Source organism: Gadus chalcogrammus, chromosome 16 (genome assembly GCF_026213295.1).
Source record: "Gadus chalcogrammus isolate NIFS_2021 chromosome 16, NIFS_Gcha_1.0, whole genome shotgun sequence".
Classification (NCBI taxonomy): domain Eukaryota; kingdom Metazoa; phylum Chordata; class Actinopteri; order Gadiformes; family Gadidae; genus Gadus; species Gadus chalcogrammus.
Genome location: NC_079427.1, coordinates 3,567,151 through 3,593,142, shown reverse-complemented (window position 1 = coordinate 3,593,142; position 25,992 = coordinate 3,567,151). Strand labels below are relative to the sequence as shown.

Genomic DNA, 25,992 nt, shown 5'->3' with positions numbered 1-25,992 from the left:
CGAAACATGCAGACAATAAACTGAGTTAAAAGCAATCCCGGATTTTGAACCTTTCCTTGAAGAAATACGTAATATTTTCGAACCAAGAGGTGCAAAATGAACGATTTTGTCGCGTGTCCTTTTGTTTAATCTGAACATCGTTTGGCCGATGTGCCCCCAGTCTCTATATTTCTTTTCCTCTAAAGACTTTCTCTTCTTCTAAAGACATCAACGAAAACGGATGAGTCAGTAGATATTCCACTTAGTTCGGTAAATTAGCGCTCGCCATGGTGGTCAGGTTTTTTTTTCACTTTTTTCTCCCGCCTCCAACAGTGACCGTCACCACTGAGAGTCTGGGGTCACCAACACAGTGACCGCGGGCACCATGGCGCCCGCAAGGACCACATGAGGCGCCCGCAGGCCTGTTCTAAAAATAGCACTACTCATTCTTGAACAACATTTTCCCACCTGTTGATAATTATTGTGAGAAAGCATTAACATGACTTAATTAATTAACATGTCTTCACATAGATGAGTATCATTAATCATTAATAGTAATATATAACTAAAGGCAAACTGAGCAAATTTGTTATTTCAGAAGACTGTATAGAACTGGGTGCCCTTCGTATGACTCAGTGCCCATGAAGTAGCTCTCAGGTTCAAAAAGGTTGGTGACCCACTGGGCTATATTAATTTAGCCCAAATGGTCTCTAAATCAAGGGGGTATGTCATAACACCTGTCTATCACGATTGGACGACACCGATTGGATGCTGATTTTCTTAAGCGTGGGCTTAGAAAAATCAGCCCAGACAGATTGTCTGGGCTGACTTTTCTACTTTTCTAGCCCACGCAACATATCTATATGTATCTCCTGCGATTTTGTGATCATTTGGTGCTGTTGCTTCTCCGTTGCACCAAAATCAACCAATTCTAAGTTTAATCACATTAATGTTATAGTTAACTCACGATTAATCGCGAGTAATCGCACATTTCTTTCTATGCTAAATATCCCTTGATTTCTTTGTCCCATACATTTTTCTAATTTTAATGCTCTTATCAACATGGTGAAGTGCATCTGCTTGCCTTTTGCAAATGTTTTTTTACTGATAACAACATTGGCATATACTGATCAAAACAGGACGATACAAAAAAAAAGCCTATAGTGCAATTAAACGATGAACATACAAACATACTGCCTTGAACATAGCAGTCAGGCGACTGCTTCTTTGTTTTGAGCCAAAGAAAATAAATAAATAAAATTTGAGTTAATCGCGCGATAAAAAAATGAACGCCTTAATGCACAGAAAGCGATGGATAACGTACGACCCTGTAACACGTCGTACCCGGGTCTGCGTTCTCAGCTGTGCGAGGGCGCTTTGCAGGTAACAACATTGTCTGGGCTGACTTTTCTACTTTTCTAGCCCACGCAACATATCTATATGTATCTCCTGCGATTTTGTGATCATTTGGTGCTGTTGCTTCTCCGTTGCACCAAAATCAACCAATTCTAAGTTTTAGTAATTATTATATTTTAATATTTTCAATAATTTAATAATGTTCTCATGTTTATTGTAAAAGATAGGGGGGGCTTAGCCCCACTAGCCCATTGATACCAGCCGTTCCTGGGCAAGAACATGCAAAGCTTTGGAATCCGTTAGATGTATTCTAATATGCACCTTTATTTCACTCGTGAAGTGACAATAAGACAGGTGTTGGGGCAGCTGTTTCTGGAGCCCCCGCTGTAGTCTAGCTAAGGCAGCTTGACTGAGGAATGTAACAATAATCCAGACGTGAAAAAAACACTCAGGTCAAATTATTAAAAGTTCTAAATTGGTGTAAAATAGAAGTGACAGACCGTGGACATTGGGGGTTCACGCCCCTAAACCTTTCAGCTGGGAGTCAAACACCCTAACCAATAGACTTTCCAGCACCTGTCCATTCATAATAATACAAATGTATTCGTCAAATATGCCAAATGTTTTTATTATCTTACAGTTTGACCAAAATATAAATATTCAAGAATTGACACTAACAAAAGGTGATTTATAGCAACTCATCCCCTGATTTCTCAATCGATAACAACTTAACCGTCAGTCAATGATTCCAGTGCAACAAGAACAAAACAAGTTTTTCCAACGGGTCTAAGCAGCGGAACGACCGGAGTGCTGCCCCCTACTGGTCAGGAGGCCTCACCTCCACCATGCAGGACCTGCGTGTCAATCTGCGCTAGTCCTTCATCGTTCTCCCACTCCTCCTCCTGCTCCTCCTTCATGGTCCGACCCGTGGTCCGTGGAGCTGGGGTCGTCGTTTCCACGGCGACCACGTGTCTCGTCGTCGCAACGGCGGCCGGCGTCGTGGACCTGCGTGGGGGGTTGAAGGTCTTTTTGACGCAGGCGGGCGACGCCAGACTTCCCAGGGGGCCGAGCGGCGGGGGTGATGGCATGCGAGACAGATAGTCCAGAGCTCTCCTGCGACGCAGGGTCTTAGGGTCGCTCGTCGGGGGAGGAGGAGGAGGGTCGTCGGTCTGGGGAGTGGAGGACGAGGTGGCGGAGAAGAGCCTGGTCGGCTGATGGGGAGTCACCTGCCACACAGGGCCGTCGGACTGCGGGGACAAAGGGGACAGTTGTGGGGGGGCCCAAGGCAGAGGGGGGGCCCATGACCCAAAAATAAATAAAATAAATAATAATATTTTTTTTTACCTCTCGGCCAGTTCCCCCCCCCCCCCCCCCCCCCCGTCAACAATCGCTCCGTACCCCCCCCCCCCCCCCCCGTCAACAATCGCTGCGGACCCCCCCCCCGTCAACAATCGCTCCGGACCCCCCCCCCCCCCCGTCAACAAACGGCGCAGGGGGGCCCATCAGTAGCTATAGTATAGGGGCCCAGGATTTGGTGCTACGGCCCTGCTGCCACACACAACGTCACCGATTAATTTGACCGGGATTACCATCAGATTGTACAGAGATTAACATCATAAAGCCTAAAAAAAATAGTATTTGGTTCCTGTTGATTGTCAGTTGAGGTCATGGGTAGGTAGGGAAACTATTTTATTTTATTTTTTCCAGCGGCAGCGAATGATAGGTAGGTTGTTTTCATTTAAAAACGAGAAAATTCGCTCATCCTTGTACAGAATGAAGAGGTGCTGTACAAAAACGTAATTATAGTTTGCATCAAATTCTTTTGATGCAAAAATAATTTGGGTCGCACATAAATGGACAGGGTCGGTCAGAAACCGGAACCGAACCAAAACATTTTTTAGGCCTAAAGACAGGTTATATCCATATTAAATTGATACACGGTCAGAATCAGCGAAGCGGAACCATCAATGCATGCCATGGGATACTTATGGCGGCTTTTCAACGCAGCAGTAGAATTCAGCCTTTAAGGAACAACGACTTCCTAAAGATTACTCACGCAGACTGCAGGGCTTGGTCGACCCGGGGCTGTTGGAATGGCCGGGGTCCTGGGCCGGTTCGACCAGGGCGAAGAGCCCGCGGCCTCTCCCTGGTTCCAGCAGCTGAGCGTCTCCTGAGCTCGCTGGAGGAACCCGTCCTGAGCCTGGAGGAAGGCCAGACATAGAGACATAGAGACATTGATAATGGATCCAAGATCTGTGGCGACATTACTGGTCCTACATTATCAATAATTAGTGCTGTCAAGCGATTTAAATATTTAATCGCGATTAATCGCATTAATGTCATAGTTAACTAAAAATAATTCTACGCTAAATGTCCCTAGATTTCTTTGTCCCATTAATTTTTCTAATTTTAATGCTCTCATCAACATGGTGCAGTGCATCGGCTTGCCTTTTACAAATGTTTTTTTACTGATAACAACATTGGCATATACTGATCAAAACAGGACGATACAAAAAAAAAGCCTATAGTGCAATTAAACGATGAACATACAAACATACTGCCTTGAACATAGTAGCCAGGCTACTGCTTCTTTGTTTTGAGCCAAAGAAAATAATAAATAAATAACTAAGAAATTTGAGTTAATCGCGCGATAAAAAAATTAACGCCTTAATGCACAGAAAGCGATGGATAACGTACGACCCTGTAACACGTCGTACCCGGGTCTGCGTTCTCAGCTGTGCGAGGGCGCTTTGCAGGTGGGCTTCGCGGGGGTTGGAGGAGAAGGCAGTGAGGTCGCTGGCGTACAGGACTGGAAGTGTGGTGGCACGCCGGGCGCTGAGCTGCAGGTTGCTCAGAGCCAGCAGCGTGGCTGGCTTCACCAGCTCCTCCAGCCCCCACTGGAGGAGGGAGGAGAAGCAGCGGACCTTCACCAGGTTCAGGTCCCCGTCCACCAGGTACACCACCGGGGAGGTACCTGGGGTTCACAATAGGAACATTAAAAGGAGCATTTCACCGGTGGAGGCATGAACATGTATTGAAATTGGGTCCTATATGTAGTCGAATAATAAAAAAAAAATCTAATTTGGTGCCGTCTTGACCGAGAAAAGGCAGAAAGGGACTTTTTGGCGCTTGTGGATTGAAGACAACAACTCCCACCATGCACCACGATGCACAGCTTCGCTGGCCACTCCCGCTGGTCTAGATCTCCGCCTATCGGACACCTCGCTGTTCCATCTACCAAGCTGATACCGCAAGACTGCTTGAAAATCATTTCACACAACATTTCTAGTGAAGATCCAGTACCTTCCGCCATTGTACTTCAGTTTTATCAACAGCCTCTGTTAGCTTAGCTTCAGATGCTGTGGATGTTAGTTTCTGCTGGTGAAGTCCCACCCACTGGCATTGCTCTAAGGTCTGTAGCGTCAGTGGGTGCTTGTAGTCTTACGAGAATTCTCCCCTCTTACACTTCCTATTTACTTCTACGCAAAAACCGTCATATTGCGTCATCTTAAACAGGAAGTGTTGGAGATCGATACGGATCTCTCCAGTCTCTCCAGAAAATAAGGGAATGATGCTCGACCATTCAAAAATATGAGTGGGTTTCTAACGACACAAAGCTTAATGGAAATGGGTGAAGTTTCCCTTTAAGGGCAAGTTGAATCATTTCATGTTTAGCATTACCATTTCCGGCTTAGCTTAGGAGGTGGAGCACGTTGACCTTTTAACAGGAAGGTCGCTACTAAGATCCCCGGCTTCTCCTAGCTGAGTGTCGATGTGTCCCTGAGCAAGACACTCAACCCTAAAACTGCTCCTGACGAGCTGGCTGTCGCCTTGCGTGGTTGACTCTGCCGTCGGTGTGTCAATGTGTGTGTTAACCGTTGTAAGTCGCTTTGGATAAAAACGTCTGCTAAAACACCAAATGTAAATGTAACGTTAATGTAAAGGTAGAAATTTAGCAGACATGCTTTTTCAACAGTTAGACTGTGAACATAGAGTATCGTACATCGTACCCCCCCCCCCCTCCCCATGGGATAAAAAACGAACAGCCTATGAATAGATGATGATTGTTTCATCTGAAAGAACATTGCAAACGTGCAAACACCAGTCTGGTGAAGACGGTGTCCTACCGTGCATGTCTGCGGTGGTGACGACGTATCCCACCAGGTCCACCTCTCCACAGGCGGTCTGCACCTCTGGGCACTGGAGCTCCTGGAAGTGGACCGACTGTCTGGCCTGGAAATGATCCGACAGCCAGTCCTGGCCCACCTGGATCCCCGGCAATACGGTTAGCACCGTGAGAGGGAACTTAAACACTCACTATGCATGTATACTCAAGCGATGTTTTTCTCTGTTAAAGATGCAATAGCACAACGTTTTGCAAACTTTAATAGCACTAAGTTAAAGTAAAAGCGTCAAGTAAAAGCTCCACGCTAGGTACATTCTCAGCTTTCGCTTTTGTACCTTTAAATGGGATGATTTCGTCTGAAAAAAATTGGTGCAAATGATTTCTAAGTCGCATTAAAATAGCTTAAAATATCAGAATCAGAATCAGAAAGGATTTAATTGCCAAGAAGGGTTTTACACCAACTAGGAATTTGGCTTGCTGAATAAGGTGCATACACTAAGACAATAACAATGAACAATGAACAAACAGTGATATATATATATTTATACAACGGGGGGCTTGAATCCAGCGATCTGATTGGTTCCTAACTGTTGTATAATGAGCGTATACATAACTGCTATGACACCCAATCATTTTGTGAAGGTATCACTCCGCGCCTTGAAGTGGAAACCGGTACAACCGTTCTCTCGGAGGGACGCTAAAGTGTGTTGCATAGCGACCGTCGTGCATTTTGAAGGCAGCCAGGAGGGACTACTTTTTTGTATTCTTTAATAAAACGGCTACTTTGACTTTCTTGGTTTCTTTTTAAGTGTAGTGTGTCTATGACTTTCGTTTCGCCATAATAGTAACCGTTGTATAAAAGCAATAGATCACTTCAGTCAGTGGTATGTGCTCATTATACCACTGTGAAGGGGGTCGCCGGCCCTCCGCTGCGCGTCGGGGCCGGACAACGCCCCTTAACAGTGGTATAATGAGCACATACCACAGCCTGGCGTGATCTTTTGCTTAATTATAACACAATATAAACAAGTAGGGACATAAGTGATCAATTAAAAATAGGATAAAATAGAATAAATTAAAAACTAAAGTAAAAGTTACTTAAAAATGTATAAGAATGAATTTAAATTGGACCTGAACGAGAGGGCTTATTTGGGCATGGGTTACCTGTACTTCCTGGAAGTGTGTCTTGCTGGTGGCGGTCAGCTGGACAGACGCCCCAGGGTTACGCTTTTTGCCAGCCGTGACGGAGAGGTTGTAGACGCGGTACCGAGCGCCCTCCTTCAGCTGAGCCTGCAGGTCGGCTGGAGGCCTCCACACGTTCAACATGTAGACTGGAAGAGGAAACGGAAACATCCCATAATATAGCACCCCTCCTTCAACGGCCTTTAGATGGTTCCCGACAGAGACTAGGACTTATTTCCATCCAACAGCCTTTACAGAGTAGAAAATAGCATGTAGTTCCTCCAATGGCATGTAGTTCATGTCGAGGATAGCAGCTTTCACGGTAGAGACCACGATGTCGTTTCTCTAACAGCATATACGTGGTTCAAGGTACGTGGATGCAAAATGACCCGCCGTCCTTCTCAGTCAAAGGGAAGAATTATTCATTCGGAAGTACAAACCCAAATAATCCTTTCTTCAGTTATGATTTCAGTAGGTAGTTCGACTCCTCTTATCGTGCAATTTTTTTAGGCCATTTAGCAGACGCTTTTTATCCAAAGCGACTTACATCGGTTAATACACACATTCACACACCGACGGCAGGGTCAACCATGCAAGGCGACAGCCAGCTCGTCAGGAGCAGTTAGGGTTAAGTGTCTTGCTCAGGGACACATCAACACTCAGCTAGGAGGAGCCGGGGATCGAACTAGCAACCTTTCGGTTACAAGACAACTTGCTCTACCTCCTGAGCTAAGCCGACCCCATTTCTGAGATCCTGGTTAACAATGATATTTCATTAAAAAGATATTAAAGTTTGAACACAAGGAGGAGGAGGAGTTTGGCCATACACTGGTGCAAGACGGACATTGGAGTTCGAGTACAGCAAACCAACCAGAGTCGCCGGGCGGCGCCCGGGCGTCTACGACACACAGCTTCCAGACCGGGGTGACGTCTCGTCGGGGACAGCCTCCCTGGCTCTCCTGGGCTTGCTCCAGGGCCCGTCTGCAGCGCTCCTGGAGCCCAGCCTGCCTCTTCTCCAGGACAGAGCGCCGGTAGCTCTGAAGGACCTCCAGCTGCTGATCATTCAAACACGCCTGACACGACAGAGAGGGGAGGAGAGGAGGAGAGGAGAGGAGAGAGCATCAGGGGATGACATGTATCTTAATTAGGCCCAATCCCATTTCTACCCCTTACCCCTCCCCCTTGTTTTGAAGGGGTAAGGGGAAGGGGTAAGGGGTAGAAATGGGATTGGGCCTTAATACAAGGAAATGTATCTCAAGGCTGTATTAATGTTGTCACCTAACCTGGGAGTGGCGTGTCTGTGTGTGCCTTCCGCGTGTGTGCGTGCGCCTACCTCCAGGTAAGCAGGGTCGTTCTCAAACGCTTCGTAGAGCTCCTCTCCATCGCTCAACTTCTCCACGTCCTTCTGCCTCAGAGTCCTCCTCCGAGCGGGCGGGTCGGTACCTGTGAGAACCCCACACCGGTCAGAGCGTACCCCCTACTGTACCCCCATGACCACCGCAGGAGAAAACCAATACAACCAGACCAAACCCGAGGACTAAACCAATACATCCATAGTCCCCAAAGACCACACCGGGGGAAACCAATAAAACCACGGTCCCTACACAATCCCCAAGAAGTCCAGTAGTCCATTCCATTTCAATTTGAACCTCTCCATCACACACGCAAGATAATTTCTGCATATCGTGACACATCATGCTCGTTAGTACTTGTACTAGTTTACAAGTAGCACTAGCATGCACTTAACTAGGCTACTGTGTGTCCAATAAACCTAGCGTGAGGCCAGCGAGAAGTGAGGGTTTTTAGAATGACCCGTTTGTACCAGTTGTTTACTACCATTAAGAACCAAACCCCGGTACCACACACTGTCATAGCAAAGTGTTTCAGTCAATACCTACAGACTGTTCTGAGCCCTGGCCCTACCTTTGTCCTCTCTCTGGATGTCCGCCTGGATCTTGGCGTAGAGGGCCTCCATGGTTTTATTGTTGTGGTCGTCGTACCTCCGAGCCTCGCGCTCTTCTGCTCGCCCGCTACGGAACACAAAGACGCCATCTTGCTTCTTCTCCATCCACTGAAATGAAAAACAGACAATAAATATATCTTTAATTAGAACCTTCTCTTAACTCCAAGGACAGAGGCCAAGGTTTAGATAAGCTAAGATAGTATTTTACTAATCCCAGAAAGGAAGGGTTAGATACATAAATAACCATTATTAAAAGTTAAAACACAAAAGCTAAAAACGAGTGTTTCAGGTGAGCAAGCTTTATAGCTCTCCGACAGAATGACATGTACCGGTACCGAATTAATCCCAGGAAATTGCGTTTTTTTAACAGAAAGAACAAGATTTAAACAACAATAAGAATTAATTAGCAATAAAGACTGAATAAAATCATAAAAAATAAAATAATATCCAATATCCCAAATAGTGTTTCCGGTGTGCTAGCTTCTGTCGCTATCCGACGGAACCTGCCGGACCGGGCGGTAGCATGGACCCACCAGGACGGGGTAGCTCCTGAGTATGAGGAGGTCTACACAGCCGACCGCCCCCCCGGTGCTGAACAGAGAGGACAGGCGCAGCAGGAAGGGGCGGGGGTCGCGCTGGAAGCCCAGTTTAGCGTCCCAACGGGCCCGTCTGCAGCTGTTGGCCCCGATCTGGGGGAAAACACATCGTCGTCATCATCATCATCATCGTCGTCGTCGTCGTCGTCATCGTCATCATCGTCGTCGTCATCATCATCATCATCATCGTCGTCGTCGTCGTCGTCGTCATCATCATCATCGTCGTCGTCGTCGTCATCATCATCATCGGTCCCACTCAAGGAGGAAGAACTTGCACTCCATGTCAACTAGATTACAACCAAAACTACACTGGTTACTACCGGTCGAGATTACTGATGATGTGGATTTAGATCACAGCGTACATGTTTATCAATTCGCCCCGACGAATAACATCAGCACCCGACAAAAACAAATGACGACAGAAAGTGTCGATGTCTTAAGCAATAGGGCGCGCATTCGCTCTGTCTATGACCTGCACATGCTAATGACTTGTTTGATGATATGTATTTGAACTCCCTGTGGATGAAGGTGTTAAAGACAGGTCAGGGTTAGGACGTCAGGCTCCAAGACGACTACAGGAGGACTGAGGACATTGCAGATTCACCATCCGTCAGTCGAACATGCTAACCTCTACACAGGTCTCCCAAAACAAACTCTGAGGAAGCTTCAGCTCGTTCAGAATGCTACTGCTAGAACAAAGACCAAAAAATATGAACATATTACATACACCAATTCTTAAATCGTCACATTGGCTTCCTGTAGGTCAGAGAATTGATTTTAAAATCATGTTGCTAACCTATAAATCCCTACATGGTTTAGGCCCAAACTATTTAACTGATATGCTTCCACTACATAAGCCTTCTAGACCACTAAGATCCTCTGAGAACAATCTGTTAATTATCCCCAGAGTAAACACGAAACATGGGAAGGCAGGATTTAGTTACTATGCAACAAATAGCTGGAATAAACTCCCTGAGGATTTAAGACTTGCCCCAACTCTGAGCAACTTTAAAACAAGACTGAAGACTTTTATGTTTTCTTTAGCTTTCTGCTAAATCTTAAATACATTGCGCTTTCAATTTTTTTTTTTTTACTTTGCCTTTATTTTCTATTTTAATACTAAAATGCCTTTTTAAATTTCTATTTTACTCATTTCTTTGCATATGTTTTCTTTTACTTTTACTTCTTTATCTATTATTTTATTTTATTGTATGACAATGTTTATATGTGAAGCACTTTGAGTCTGCCTTGTGTATGAAAAGTGCTATATAAGCACTTCCTCCTAGGGCTGCACGATTATTGCCAAAATGATTATCACTATTATTTTGATCAATATTGATATCACGATTATTTACCACGATTATTCATTGGAAAAAAAAATCTTTCGAATTTCTACCACCCCCTAGTGGTAGGAGCCACACACTGTGCTCAGTGGCAAATTGCCGCCATGCCACGCCCCCCTCCCCCCTTTTTCAGGCTTTGCGCCGCTGTGTGCAGGATGGACTCACACAGTCGCAGACAGGTGTACAGGGAGCGCTTGGTTTGTTTTGCAGCGGAGGTAGACTGCATGGGCGGGGCTAGTTTAATTTTTGGTTTTACCTTTTTTGCGGATGCATTACTTAAAAAAAATATTGCGAAAATATTGCGAGAACACGCCAATATTGTCATCGAAATAAAAATTAGATGTATTGTGCAGCCCTACCCCCTCCCCACCCTTCCTCCCCAGGGTACCTTCAACATGAGGCCCTCGGGGGCCTCGAGGGGGGAGCAGCCGTCCTGGGACCCCACCAGCTCGGCTCCATACACCACCAGCTTCCCGCCCGGCTCCAGGCGCCCGCGCCGCAGCATCGCCGTCAGCGGGGCGTCCAGCTGGGCTTTGATGGCGTACCAGCCGTCCGTCAGCCACACCACGCCCGGGGGAGGGGCGTGGGACTCGGCCTTGGGGGTCTGCTGGTCGGCAGGCCCGTTGGGGGCGCCGGGGTCCGGTCCCGGGCGGACCACCCCACAGACACAGAGGACCAGGGTCTTGGCGGCCGCGTCATCCCGCTCCGTGATCTTCCTCAAGGCCGGGCGCCGGCTGTGGTCCACCTCCACGTCGTAGCTGGGACCGAACAACACACAGCGTGGAGGTTAGACCACTGAAGGTACTGGAGGTACTGGGTAAGCTATTGGGACAATGGTTCAATATTCAGTATATACTAGTGCTGTCAGTTAAACGTGTTATTAACGGCGTTAACGCAAACCAATTTTAACGGCGTTATTTTTTTTAATCGCGATTAAATATTTTAATCGCTTTACAGCACTAGTATATACACATTAAATCAGGGCTTAAAAGCTTTTATAATAAAAATTAAGATGTTACTTCCTTCTTATACTTTTTCTAAATAACATATGCTGACGTTTTTTTTAAATATGCCCATGTATTAAGAGGTTCATACAAATCTTAATAAAAAAATGAACATACAAGAGCTAAATGGCACATCGCAGCGTGGCGTACCGGTATTTGAGCTGGAGGAGAATCTGTTCTGGGTTCAGCCAGAGGCTTGCCATGGTCAAAGGGAAGGATCTCTCCATGGAGGCTAGCTTCCAGACCACCCAGCGGTAGTGGTTGTACGCCCACTCCTGGCTCAGCAGCTTCACGTCCACCCCCGGGCTGTCACACAGAGCCCTGGGGACCCAACACAACAGACACAGCGTCAGGGGAAGGATTGTCTTTTATTTGTTTTGGTTCTCCAACATCTTGGACCTGTGACCGTAAGTATCATCCTCTTCCCCAAACATCGTTTTAAACCTCATCTAAAGCAACATCTGCCCATAATGTGAATCATACTGGTAAGATAGATAGTAGTTTGCACGTGGGTACGAATCATTAAGTTGTCGGTTTCAGTTTCTGTGTATATGCTACCTACGTCTAACTTACTATGTTTGAATTTCAAAATTGTGTCATCAACCATCCAGGTGTTAGGGGTTCAAGAAGGGGTGCGTTACCTGTAGAACTCCTCCTTGCCCAGGGTCCAGTCATCGCGGGGGACGAGCCAGCCTCCGTCCGCCAGCTGGACCCCCCCCTGCTCACCGAGCGATCCCCCCCTGAAGAACCTCCGGAAGGAGAGCCGGAACGACTCAGCGTTCTCCGCCGTCACCGTCCACACCGGCTGGTGGACTCCATGTTGGTACAGCTGGCAGAGAACAGACGGATGCAGGCATCAACGAGTGAGTGAGGGGTTGGACCAGTGCTAAAGGTAATGGGTTTGAACCTCAAGGGTCCACACTGAAGTCTACCTGTAGGGATCCTAAGAGGTAGAGGCCCTCCTGCTCCTTATTGACGTGAATCTCTAATTCAGTGTAAGTCGCTTTGGAAGAAGCGGCTAAGATGACTAAATAATATATATAATCATATAATATTATATACAAATCCTCATGAACAATGATGTAAATTAGGGATGGGCAACTGGCGGCCCGCGGGCCGCATACGACCCGCATCCTCACTCAGTCAGGCCCGCACATCATTTTTATTTAATTAAAAATTTTAAATTTTTTATAAAAAGTTAGATTTTACAGAACATTTGGTCGAGTTACAGAAAACTTGGTTAAGAAAGAAGAAAAGCAGAGTATCTGTTCATAGAATTCAAAGGCAAACCCATGTGTCTAATTTGCTTAGAAGCGATATGAGTCATGAAAGATTTCCACTTTAGTCGCCACTACAACTACTACAACTGGGCCACTTTTTTTCAGTTTTGTGACATCATTGAATGATGATGTATGTGAGCCCTTTGCACTGATCAAAATACTAACCAATCATGTGGCTGTTTGAACATGGAAAACATGAAATGAATGTATGTTGGTTCAATCAACATACCATACATAGGTTATGAATCTGGAAGATTTTGTAGGTAGTGGCCATCCCCAAAATGAAGAACACAGGAAATCATATCCAACTAATTAAAAAATGTGTAGCTTCTCTCAGTTTACGTCTATTTTTGAAGTGCACAGTCACATGGCCCTCTGATGGTGAAGACGAAGAATTGTGGCCCTCTTTATCATGAAAGTTGCCCATCCCTGATGTAAATAGTTTCGGGCAACTGGCAACGTTCGACGTGATCGTCTGTTGCCAGGCAGGTTTCGAACGCAGATTACGTAGGCGGTACAATTTTCGCCCCCGGTACAATTTTGGTGTGACAGCGCCGCGGTACCTGCTGGGGGGAGTGGCGGCCGGGAGGGAGCCCGCAGACGGCGGCCCGGAGCGGGATCCTGGCCCCGCCCGAGGCCTTGGCCAGGAACAGGCTCCCAGGGAGCGGACGGACGGTCTGGCGCTTCTTCTTCCTGAGCCTCATGTCCTGGAGGTCCCGCGCGAGACGGAGGTCCCGGAGGCCCTCAGGGTCCACCGGGTCCTGCTCCACGTCTGGGAACAACAAGGATTGGTTTTATTTATGAAGTACACTTTGGCAATCTCAAGGCGCCCGTACAGAAAACGCCAGTAGAGCTAAATGAACAAAACGCTATATCTAGCTAAAACCAACTAAACTCACTAAAACCTGCTTACAATCCCTTCCTACTTAAGGTCTTAAGAACACCTATCAAGTAGACAGATATATTGGAGATAAATAATAATAATAATAATAATAATACATTTAATTTAGAGGCGCCTTTCAAGACACCCAAGGTCACCTTACAGAGCATATGGTCATCATAAATCTTTTAAAAAAAACAAGACATTGTGGAAAAAAATAAAAAAATAAACATAATAAATAAAAAATAAAAAATAAATAAAACAAAAACAAGACAAAACAAAACAAACAAACAATCAAAACAGTGATCAGTTAGACGTTGTGTGCGAGTTTGAACAGGTGAGTTTTGAGTTGTGACTTGAAGGTTGTAATGGTGTCTTATACGCTATTGATTATTGACAGTATAATTCCCATGTATTTAGTTATAGATTTCAATAAGGTAATATATATATGGACAGACTGCCTATTGATTTGTAGCCACGAGCTACCATTAGAACTTGAGGAGCTAGAAGCTAGAATCACTTGTGTTGTGCTGTGCTGTGATGAGGATACGTTCACGGGGAAATGACAGATGTCATTTCCCGCAGTCAGATGTCGATTGGGTTCATTGTTGAGACCTTAAGATGGGCTCATGGGCCAGAGCCAATGATGTAGAGATATTACTTTGCTAAGGGGACAGTAGAAAATGTCAAACATTAAATCCAAAAGGTTAAAAGAGTATCAGCTCAGGTTACCCAGGTTTCTAGTTGCCGGGTCACAGGCGGTTGCAGCAGACTCCCCTGGGACGCCATCTGCCTCGCTGTCATGACAACCGCTCCCTCTTCCTTCTCCGTGGGTCTCCGTTACCATCGCAGTGCCTTTGGTCGTTATGGTCGCCGGTCGGACGTACGGGCTGGTTTCAGCCGGTGTCGGTGAAGAAGGAGGGAGAGGGAGAGGGAGAGGTGTGGGGGGTTGTAGGGGTTTCTTGAAGGGAGGGATGAACACAGCAGGGGTCCTGGCCCTGGTCGTGCCTTGGGGGTCCGGGTTGGACTGGGGGGTGTCGGTTCTCCTCCTCTTTAGGAACGGGGGGACAAACACCGGAACTCTGGAGCCCGAGGCCAGGGGGCCGGGGGGGGTGGCGGGAATGGGAGCCGGGCCTGGGGGGGGCTTCGGATTGGCGTAGACCACAAAGCTCTTCCCATCCCTGACAACCGGGAGGAAACACACACAGGCACACATGCTTAATTATTGTTAGTAGTACTTAAAAATAGAACTTAGCATCATGTTGCATCCTAAGCTAGCTATCTTTGCTATAAACATCGAATGGGTTAACCTAAGAGTTGTAAGAGCTTGGCACTTGTTCTATGAACATCCTTACTGTAACGACAGAGATATATTGTCATTTCTCTTTCTTCTGACAAATGTACTTACGTGTAAGTCCCTTTGGATAAAGGCGTCTGCTAAATGCCCTAAATGTATATCTAAATGTATCAGTAGCACCCATTTTTTACAGCAGATATATAACATTTCTAAGAGTTTTCTAAATGCTACACACACACACAAACCCTTTCTGTATAGATGACGCATACGTCCAAGCGATAGGTGTAATAAAGGAGCGACCAAGTCCGTTTCCATTCGTTAAGACGTACCTGTGTGGCCCGGTGATGTGTGGCTCCAGGGAGACCTTGTACTTGAAAACCCTCCTGTCGTTAAGAAAACCTTTATCGGGTCAAACACAAATCAGGGTAAGGACATTGGTAAGTAAGTATAGGCTGGTTGTCCAGTAGAGGTCGAAAATTCCAGTTTAAAAAATAAAAGAGTTCCCCGCCGTTTCAAATCTAGGGCTCCACACGAAACGAAAAAAAAAAAATCAGCCCTGAATTTGACTGAGAATGCAAATGTTTTCATCTTTGTAATATTGGAGCAATACAAATATTTCCTACATCTATGCCACCAATCTTGATCAATGAAAGGTTTGTTTGATTAGGCCTACATTTTAGTCCAAAGTAAAGAGACAAAAAAGACGAGCTGGGCAAGTATGTCAACCAGAGGCTCCCTAGTAACAGTTGCCATGGGCAACCGTTGCCAAGGGCAACCGTTGCCGTGGTGCCCTAGAGCCAACCATCCGGGTGCTAAACCCCAAGATTGATTACACTGCCATCGGGACCTTGGATGTTAGTGTGTTACTTTACCAGGGGGACGTGGGATCATGTGTTGCTTAAAAACTGGAACCTGGGATCAGTGTGTTACTGTAGCATGGGGACCTGGGATCACTGTGTGTTACTTTACAGTAGGGACCTGGGATCATAGTGCGTTACTTTACAGTAGGGACCTGGGATCATAGTGTGTTACGGTAGCATTGGAGACCTGGGATCATAGTGCGTTACTTTACAGTAGGGACCTGGATCATAGTGCGTTACTTTACAGTAGGGACCTGGGATCATAGTGCGTTACTTTACAGTAGGGACCTGGATCAGTGTGTTACTGTAGCATGGGGACCTGGATCAGTGTGTTACTGTAGCATGGGGACCTGGTTCAGTGTGTGTTACTGTAGCATGGGGACCTGGGATCAGGGTGTGTTACTGTAGCATGGGGACCTGGATCATAGTGTGTTACTGTAGCATGGGGACCTGGGATCAGTGTGTGTTACTGTAGCATGGGGACCTGGGATCAGTGTGTGTTACTGCAGCATGGGGACCTGGTTCAGTGTGTGTTACTGTAGCATGGGATCAGTGTGTGTTACTGTAGCATGGGGACCTGGGATCAGTGTGTGTTACTGTAGCATGGGGACCTGGGATCAGTGTGTGTTACTGTAGCATGGGGACCTGGTTCAGTGTGTGTTACTGTAGCATGGGGACCTGGTTCAGTGTGTGTTACTTTACCCTGGGGAGAACATTTAGCAGGCAGCAGGGTCCTTGCCCTATCTCCATTCACAGCACGATCAAACTCTTCCAATAACCGCCTCTTTAGCGGAGGTTGGTCTGGAAGGTGAAGAGATGTTTGTAAATGTAGCGTACAAAAACAATAATTTAGTAATAAGAAGAAAGGAAATGCAAAAAAAAACATAGGTGCTGCAATCCTAAATAAATGTTAATCACCTAAAAAGCAATAAATGCAATACGTTTTCAAATATTAACAGTGTTTCCCCTATATGCACCGCAGCGGAAATTCTATTTATTTAAATTTAAAATAATATAACATTCCGTGCGCTACGGTCGCAGGATATGCGCTTCATATCCATGTCAATTCTCACACTTGTGCGTAAAGCATATAAAAGGAGAGGTGAGTAATTTTAAAAGGAAAGGAGAGGAGAGGAGAGATAATATTTTATATTATCCTGCGCTACCGATGCTTCATATCAAGGTCAATTCACACACCTGTGAGTAAAGCATATAAACGGAGAGGAACTTCAGAGTTTGCGGTTCAATAGATCATCTGTGAAACATCGTTGCGACACAATTGACACCTCTAGCTAATTGCAGTAACCTAGAGAACCAGCTACAACATTGTTTTCATCCAAACGAGCCGTCTTTAGCGAGCGGTGGAATGCATTTGCTTCTATGAGCTGTCGGCTTTCAGCCACGGGTTTAGGGACCGTCTGCAGATTGCAACACTGAAAACGACCACAATATAGGTATGGCCTCTTTATGGTCTGACTATAACCTTTAGTTTTGAAAAAGATATCTCTTCTTATTTTTTACATCGTCACTCACCAGTCAAATCTGCATCATCTATGGATCTCTTCCCTGTTGCGTTGGGCGTTTCTCCCGCTATATTGACCGGACCATATGATTGGACCGTCATCTTCTCCGACACCATTGGAGCACTCTCTGCAGCCAGTATCCGACTTTCCACTGAAGCACTCGTATCAGCACTCTGAGCATCACCTGCCAGATCTTCACACGTAGAAGTGAAAGCATTTCCTTCTCTGGGAGTCATTTGCTTCTCAGTTCTCCGATTATCCTTGTTCAGTAATGTTGTGTTAACATCTAGCATCTCTAGCTCATTTTTATCTTCCAAGTGAGAGTTAGCACCAGACATAGAACAAACACTCTCTTCTTCTACATTCAAACGGTTCTTCGCCTTTAAAAGATTGTCCTCAGAGACCTGGACTATTGCGCCCTTTGCAGTGGTGAAGCTCAACTTCATTCCTTCAAGATTCCTTGGACCTTCTCTGAATTTTTCCTCCGTTGACGTCGAGGGGGCAACGGTCTCGGCGTCGTAACTTAAGTCGTCAAAGACTGATCTAGCCTTCTGCAGGGCCTCGGAAGACACCTGTACGGGTTTACCGGTGGCTGCGTGAAAACCACTGCCAGGTCTTGGAGCTTTGGTCGGCCCATTGGAATGGGCGGGGGCCTCCATAGGGGCATCGCAATCGCTCATCATTGCTTTCGCCTTTTGAAGTGCGGCAGCTGAAACGGCCACTCCTTTACCACTGGCGGTCTGGAATCCACCTGGGATAGGATTCAGAGATTGGCCCTGATTGTCTGCTGTTGGAGGGGCATCGCAATCACTCATCATTGCTTTCGCCTTTTGAAGTGCGGCAGCTGAAACGGCCACTCCTTTACCACTGGCGGTCAGGAATCCACCCCTTGGTTTCAGTAGAATCGGATTCGGAGATTGGCCCTGATGGTTTCCTGTTAGAGCAGCTTGTTGTTTTTCTTTGTCGGTTAAATTCTCGTTCAGCAGAGACCTGGCTTTGGTCAGGGCCTTGTCAGACACTGACACCATGTTCCCACTGGCCGTAGAGAAACCCCTAGCACTACCTGACTCACTAACCACACTGGGGCCAACATTCTCTGAAGAGGAAGGGCAAGGACACTTTGCGGTCAAAGTGGACCTTCTTATAGCACCCGGCTTAAAACAATCCTCTTTTGGAGATGGAGTGGGAAGAGAGCGTGCTGTTGAAGCATCAACGTTCAGTTTTACTTCTTCTACCAAATCACATTCATTCAGAAGAGTTTGGGCTTTTGCCAGTGCTTCACCCGTCACAGACACTTTCTTCCCACTTGCTGTGGAGAAACCACCGTGACGGTAAGATCCAACAACCAGCGTGGCAGAGGCTGAGGATACAGACCCCGACTGCTCCTTCAGAGGTGCTCTCCTGGGGATAGAAACAACATCCGTCGCCATTGGTGTCTTGAAACCACCGTTATACGTTTGGTTGTCATCATCGCTCTTTGTTGCCAAGGATGCAGAAGGCACGACACAAGCGCTTGCTATTTCACGGTACCTCTGCTCAGGTTCTGTGAAAGTTTCCTTTTTAAGGCTGCAGTCGCTTTCCTTTTCGTTCACCATTACGGTGTTACACTTCCGATGTTGAGGTGGAGCATCATCCTGGTTTACCATAGCATCCAAATCTTTGAAGAAACTGCTTGCTGCTTTGATAGCTCGTGCTGACATGGTAATGCCTCTCCCACTGGCCGTCGAGAAACCTCCCTTCAGTTCACTAACTTTAGCATTATGAAATTGACTATTCTCACATCCGGGTTTTTCAGCTGTAGGTTTATCACTTGAGATGCTTGGACAAAAGGGTGTCCCAGTGATGGAGACCATTTCACCGCCGTTTACGGGGTTCGAAACCGGGCTATCAAGATGAAGATTGTTGCTAGTTCCTACACCAGAAGCAATATTGTGCGAGTTACGGTTAGGTATCTGTTGGTGAGTGGAAGCAGTGCCACTGTTTACCGATACATGACGGGAGCCATCAGCAGTGTCTGTGAATGGTAAATAACTGTCCTCTAGGTCTGAAAACAAAGCTTTGGCTTTGCTCAAACACTTCTTTGAAACACTGAAGGACTTACCACCAGCAGTTTGAAAGCCTAGGTTACACATCAAAGGATATTTCTCCTGATGATTGGGTAATTTAGTGTAACTAGTGGTATTATTTTCATGCCCATTTGACACATCAACGGCTTTGAGAGTGGCTTTTCGTTTGGTGGTGTGTACATTGATAGGGGTGGACGTTTCATTCTTTTTCAGGGGAATAACTGATTCATTGTCCAAAGTTGAAACCTGTGAAACCATGTGGTTGCTGCATCCTAGAGGAATTTGGATGTTTTCATCGAGATGCTTTTCAGCATCGAAGCTAAAACTGTCATCAAAAACTATACCGACAAGAGAGTCTGGGTCTAATTCTGCATCTGTCGCTTTGGGGGAGAGATCCACTTCTTGATGAGTTATGTTCAGCTCTGCAGGTTTGAACAGAGTGAAATCATACTGGGTGTGTGTTTCCTCTAAAAGGCTACACAGCTCTGTGACATGGGCTTTCTGTGACGCAGTCAAACGGTGTTGATTACACACACTTTTCTCACCTAAAACTGCCGGGACGAAGGCTGGGGTGGGGGCTTGGGCCGAGGCTGGGACGGCTGGAATGGCTGAAACTGAGACATCATTTTGTAGGATGGACTTGTTCATGCCGTTCCTTGTGGATTCGTCATTTCTGGTGAGCGGAACATTTGGAAAGCTTACCTCCTCAACCTCTTTAAAGATATCCCTGGCTTTCTGCAGATTCACTGAAGAAATCGGAATCCCCTTATTTGAGGCCGTTTTGAATCCGGATGACCCGCTTGTCGAAGGATGAAATCCTAACCTGTATTGCTCCTTCATAGTGGTCTGACCTTCAGTATTGCGTTCAGTATAAACATCTCCACCAAGGTCTCCTTGAGGCCCGATGAACTCTTCAATCAATGGTTCAATGCCCGATATCGAGTGGGATTGGACGGACTGATTTAACTCGGGTGGATCCTCCTCCATTTCGTCATAAAGACTTCTTTCCTTCTCTGCGCTTAGAGGGGTAAAAGGAACAAGTCTCTTTTTGGTCCCTGTTGAGTTTGCACCATGGAACGATTGCTTAGGGACTATGGAGGGAACAGGGGAAGACGTTCGGCACAGTTTTTGGTGATCGGTAGCACAAGACAGGATGCCACTGTCAGGCGCCGCGTAGGAGTGGCTCCGATAGCCCGTCAGCTCCGGCCCTTTATCGGCGCGGGGACAGACAGTCTCCCTCCGGCTTGCCTCCCCGTTGGCAAAGATTTTCTTGTTCCTTTCCTTGACCAGTAACAGACAGGTGGAGGGGGAGAAGAGATCTTGTGGTTTTTTTACAACCTCCGTCATTTGAGTGAAATCCTGGTCTAAGGCTCTGCAGAGCTGGGACATGTCCAGATCCTGACTGGTCCCCGTCACCGCAGAAGGAACTGGACCACATCCCCCCAAAGGGTCCTGGACGCTGGGTGGAACATCAGCTGTTGGCTCCTGCCGATGCACACACGGTTCTTGATCTGTAATACAACATGACATTATAAAGTTCAGGTTATTATGTCAAACAGCACAGATGTACAAAACATCTCTGGAATAATAAAAGGCAATGCTTGATAAATGTGAATATCGTTGATGCATTAATAGTAATCAACATAATATTGAAAATATGACCACTTGCTTAACGGTAAAGACATTTGACCGCAGAAGACCGTTATCGGTATCAGAATGAGTGGATCAATTATTTAAGTTAGTCAATGATAAAGACTTACCAGAGATGATCTTAGATTGTTGTGCTTTCTGAGTTGGCTTGTGTTCTTCCTTCCCTCTAGGTAGTGGACTGTGAACGTTATAAACAAACTGTCTTTTTTTCTTGCTAAAAAGAGAGTCTGCTGCATTCAACGTTTGCAACGTTACTTTAGAAGGATCCAACATGCATTCAGTTTTTCCCGTAAAATATCCGGATTCCGGTTCTTGTTGTTTTCCAAGATTGTCAACTGAACTATCCAAACCAGCCTCTGTGATCTCTGTCAGACTGATCGGAGACCACTGACTCTCTGCACCAGCCCCACCGCTAGTCTCTCTCTGAGCGGGGGGAGTAGAAGGGGCCGGAGGGCAGAGATCGGTCCCCTCCAGCTTCTCATCCCCCTCGGTTTTCCCCACAGTCTCTGCAAGCCTTTCCACGGAGACCCGCCTGGCGTGCCGAGTCCGCTCCTTCTGCCTCCGTCTGATCCGCTCCTTGCTTTTGACCCGCCTGAGAGTTGAGCTGCTGTTGGTGAAGAACACGGAGAGGACGTTCTCCGCGCCGTCCAGGACGCCGGCCACCGCTTCGCGGAGCTCTTTGTCCAGGATGGCGTCGGGGAGGGTCTGCCTCCACTGTTCGTCGCCCTGGTCCAGGGAGGAATGCATGGAGTCTGACGACGTTCCCTCCTGGCTGCCATCTCGACCACTGACCACAGCTGATTTCAGATCGGAGATAGAAAGACTTTGTTTAATGGTAGCTTATGTGGCCAACCTTGGCACCGTTCTAGAGCTACGTGACTTCCTGCTAGAATAGAGTACAACCTGTGTGGTTTAAAATGAGTCTTCACACTCCCGCTATGCATAAATTAAATCAAGGCAGTATTATTTAAACTGCTACTACTTGAGTTCATCATTTAAATCATCTGAAATGTAAAACGGTATATGTGCTTACTTTGCAGGGTGTTGGGTTTGGGGTTCTTAGAGGGCGATTGTACGTTGACTCCAGATGCGTCCGATAGAGACGGGAAGAGCTTCCGGACAAACTAAAGAAAAACAGTAGATATCAGCATTTACCTGATTTCATTATCATTACAATTTTCTTACTCATAACAACCAATTCCAAATGTCAAAAAGGTTATTGTTCAACTCATACTTAGAACAAGGTTCCAATAAAGGCCAACTATTACAGAGTTAAACAAGTCTTCATAGTTTAGTAGATAGTTGCTACAGTATAAAACACAATACTACTCACAACGATATTTTTGTCGTCGGACGTGCTTCCAAGAGAGGACATCACCTCGTTTTTAGCTGCAGAAGAGATTAGGAACAGAAACTGAATGTAATCATATTCAAATTATCAAAAAAAGAAGAGTGAGATATCGCCACAACAACATTATACTACCACAATTCAGAATAAACCAAAGATCAGGTAGCAAATACAGAAAGAAGGCACAACTAGTTTGTCAAGTATAATATGTTTATAATAATAAGCATCATTTTTTTTAGCTTTCCTTAACTGTAGAATCCCTAGTAAAAGGTGTGGACTGTTGGGGTACAACGCCACATGGGGAGAAGGTTCAGAGGTCTATAAAACAAAGAGGCTAGGTGGTGGGTGGTCTTACACAGAATGAGGGTTGAGGGGATGTTAGGTGGGGTGTTGAGTGAGCTGGTCCAGGACACGTCAGGGTTCACCTCGGCTCCAAGACTCTCCATCATTTTCTGGGAGGAACACCAGCATGATCAATTCCATTGAAGGACAACTTCAGCAGAGGTTATTCAAATGGGAGACAACGCAGGAGAAGAGGGGAGAGAGAGAGACAGTGTCAGAGAAAGATGGAGAGATAGAAAGGGAAAAATTGGAAGGAGAAAGGGAGAGGAAGTCAAAGACAGATCTGAGAGAGCAAAGGAGAGATAGACCAACATAAGCGAATGAGACAGAGAGAGAGAAAGAGAGAGAGAAAGAGACTGACCAGGGTTCGCTGGGGTGTGTCCAGTAGTTCTGCGGTAGACCAGAGAGAAAGACACCAATGAAAAACAGAACGTTGACCAATATAGACAAAGCGCTGGACAACGACGATGACGATGTCATCACAGTGACAGCTGAGCTTACCAAAGTGGTTTGGATGGTTCCTGTTCCGGAACAGTTTGGTCACGGAGGTACTGGAGCAGGAACTACAGCGTCATGAGTGCCAAATATGGAGTGAAAACTGTTTTGTTTTTTTCATAGCATTTCATAGTCATAGCATTTGATTAACACAAATAAAAACAAAAAAGTATTCTACTATAAATTACCTACCCTAACTTCAAATATCATTTGTAATTCATTTGGATTTGGAATTTCTTACAAAATAATTGGATCATTGAGCAAAATATTTAGTAAAAGTACGGCAATTCAAATACCAAAATGTCAATAATTCTCTCCCAAATTATGGTCCAGACTTACCGTTCTGCGGACGTCCCCTGCAGTCCAGTCCCCATAGCAGCCCATGGAAGAGGCTCCTTCCCTAAGAGGACGGTAAACACAGCCACCCTAGATCAGCACTACTGGTATATGTACGCCGCCATCAATACACTCCACTACTTTATTAATAGAAAAAAATAAAAATAATAATCTTAATTAAATCCAGATGGAAAATAGGGGGCATGACCAGGCTTGGCCAATGACCTATTGTATTGACCCATCAATCTGTATTGAGTAGAAATGATAGAGCAGAAAGTATTTCAAAAATCTAAAATAAATGGACTGAATGCTGAATATAATCATTGCCATATAGGCCTTTTACACAATGTGAACTTACAAACTTACAAAAATCGTACAAATGTCTAATAAATGTGTATACAAGTGTATAACCTTGTTCAATAAACGATCCATCATGTTGCGGGTCAGGGGATAGTAAACTCCTGCTGTGTCTGAATATCTTGGGGGTGGAGAAAGGTTGGCTGTCTACTGCGTTCTTGCCGAATGGTGTTTTGAAGCCCTCCCCCCCGTGAGCGGGTCTCGGTTGGTTCAGTCCGGTTCGGTTATTCTCTTCGTTAGACGCTTTCACCGCGAGCGCGTTGAACCAGTCAGGGTCGAGCTGCCTGAGGTCTGTTGACAAACCGAGGAAGCACATGTATGACACATTGCATACAATCGAGAAGAAGAAGGTAGAGAAAAAATGATGCAGAATAAAAAATAAATGAAAAAGGAGGTATCTAAAAATGGAGAGAATTACAAATCAAGAAAAAGGAGGCATAGAAAAATAATGGAGAAAGTTTTATTTGAAAGAAGGAGGTATAAATTGAGAATAGAAAAAGGAGGTAAAGAAAAATGATGGAAAAATATTTTGGGGCGAAATTATATTTTTGAAAGACGGAGGCATAGAAAAATGATGGAGAATAAAATAATCACTACAATGGGGGGGATGTGCCCACTACACCTGTTTGGGGGGGGGGGGGGGCACTTCGCCTTTCGGTCACTCTACACCTGGGGGTCACTACACCTGGGGCTGTATGGTCAGTACACATGGGTGGGTGGAGTCACTACATTTTGTGGGGTCACTACAACTGGGGGGGGTTGGTCGTTTTATAACCTGGGAGGGTGATCGACTACACATGGGGGGGGGGGGGGGGGGTAAGGTCACGACATCGTATACTTTGTATTATTATTTATTTTATTACTGTAGGTAAATGTTTGTTTCCTGAAAGGAGCAAAAACACATAACATGCATACTCCTCATTGTAATCATCATTTAGTGGGGACAACACCAAGCGATGTTGATCAATCAGAAACGACATTTAGATTTGATCTTACTGTCCCATATGTGATCTTTCAAGGTATCGAACATGTTTCTGGAAGACGCGTCCATCGTACGAGATCCCAGACCAAGTCAAAGCTTTGACGACAGATCTGCAAAACATACCAACATGATCTCGAAATATCTGAATAGCATCACTATTCACCTCCATTCATCCAACTATAGTATACGACCAGATATCTGAAACAACTTAACAGTCATCACTAGGTCACTTTACATGCACACTAACGCCAAACTATTATGCGACGAGTTCTTAATATGTCCATGCGAGTGAAGAGAGAGGTTACATTATCAGCTGTCATTGTAAAGAATGTTTACAATGTATAGGTTAGCTTTAATGCTATAATATAGCGAGATAGTCCGATTAAGTAAAAAAATAAAATTACGTTAGTTTACCATTGTGGTGTGTAAGGGGTCTGTCATCCCGCCATAAAATCCTGATAAAAATGCAAACATAGCAGCGAACGTGAAGATCTGTTGTTCTCAAATCAGACTGGTAAGCTATCTTTGAAAACTCTCCCTCTGAACACAAACCTCGCGCCGCCGCAGCCCAGCCTCAAAAATAAAAGTTTTTGTTTCAAAATAAAAGTTTCGAAATGAAATTAGTAGTAGCAGTATATTTTATAAATATTTGTTTCATATTTGTTGAAGCTATCTTTCGACAGCAATTAATTGATCAAGTGCTCTGGGAAAATAAGCCTGTCCAATAATTTAATTCGGCCCAATATAATTATTGACTTGACTAGCCTACCTACCTGCACGCACTCTGCCCCTGCACTTAATGCGCATGACTGAAGTCTTCCACAAGACTAGTTAGACCTTTTGCTAAAGCTAGCGATTCACAAAGTAACCATTCCTAAAATATTAACGTGTCAACATCACACATCTCTAGAAGAAAATAAAACAAAACATGTGGCCAATTATGTTTTAAAGTAGGGTTCAGACATTTAACACAGGGGTGGGGAACCTTTTTCACATCAAGGGCCATTTCAATTTTTCCAAAGTCCTC

General features: G+C 45.5%; 1 protein-coding gene across 1 annotated transcript; it reads right to left on the bottom strand.

The window, feature by feature from the left end:
- Positions 1 to 1,956: 1,956 nt before the first annotated feature.
- brca2 (BRCA2 DNA repair associated) lies at positions 1,957 to 25,123 on the bottom strand. The gene is made up of 26 exons (XM_056610307.1): positions 24,980 to 25,123; positions 24,038 to 24,274; positions 23,630 to 23,690; positions 23,297 to 23,358; positions 23,157 to 23,185; positions 22,809 to 22,905; positions 22,439 to 22,494; positions 22,139 to 22,229; positions 21,216 to 21,902; positions 17,400 to 20,966; positions 16,569 to 16,667; positions 15,336 to 15,405; positions 14,442 to 14,890; positions 13,393 to 13,601; positions 12,191 to 12,378; positions 11,700 to 11,870; positions 10,934 to 11,303; positions 9,140 to 9,295; positions 8,567 to 8,714; positions 7,977 to 8,086; positions 7,515 to 7,716; positions 6,626 to 6,792; positions 5,463 to 5,601; positions 4,053 to 4,309; positions 3,392 to 3,535; positions 1,957 to 2,582 (listed from the first exon to the last, which is right to left on the bottom strand). Exons 1-26 carry the CDS (start codon positions 25,032 to 25,034, stop codon positions 2,160 to 2,162), a joined length of 8,244 nt encoding a protein of 2,747 aa, XP_056466282.1. The 5' UTR covers positions 25,035 to 25,123; the 3' UTR covers positions 1,957 to 2,159.
- Between the last annotated feature and the right edge of the window lie 869 nt (positions 25,124 to 25,992).

Bases quoted from the DNA above. Each gene is read 5' to 3' on its own strand.
- brca2 (XM_056610307.1), bottom strand. From the start codon at position 25,034: ATGGACGCGTCTTCCAGAAACATGTTCGATACCTTGAAAGATCACATA. The intron at 22,230-22,438 runs GTGAGTAGTATT...GTTTTTCTTTAG, and splicing joins CCGACGACAAAAATATCGTT to TTTGTCCGGAAGCTCTTCCC. The intron at 21,903-22,138 runs GTAAGCACATAT...ATCTGAAATCAG, and splicing joins CAAACCCAACACCCTGCAAA to CTGTGGTCAGTGGTCGAGAT.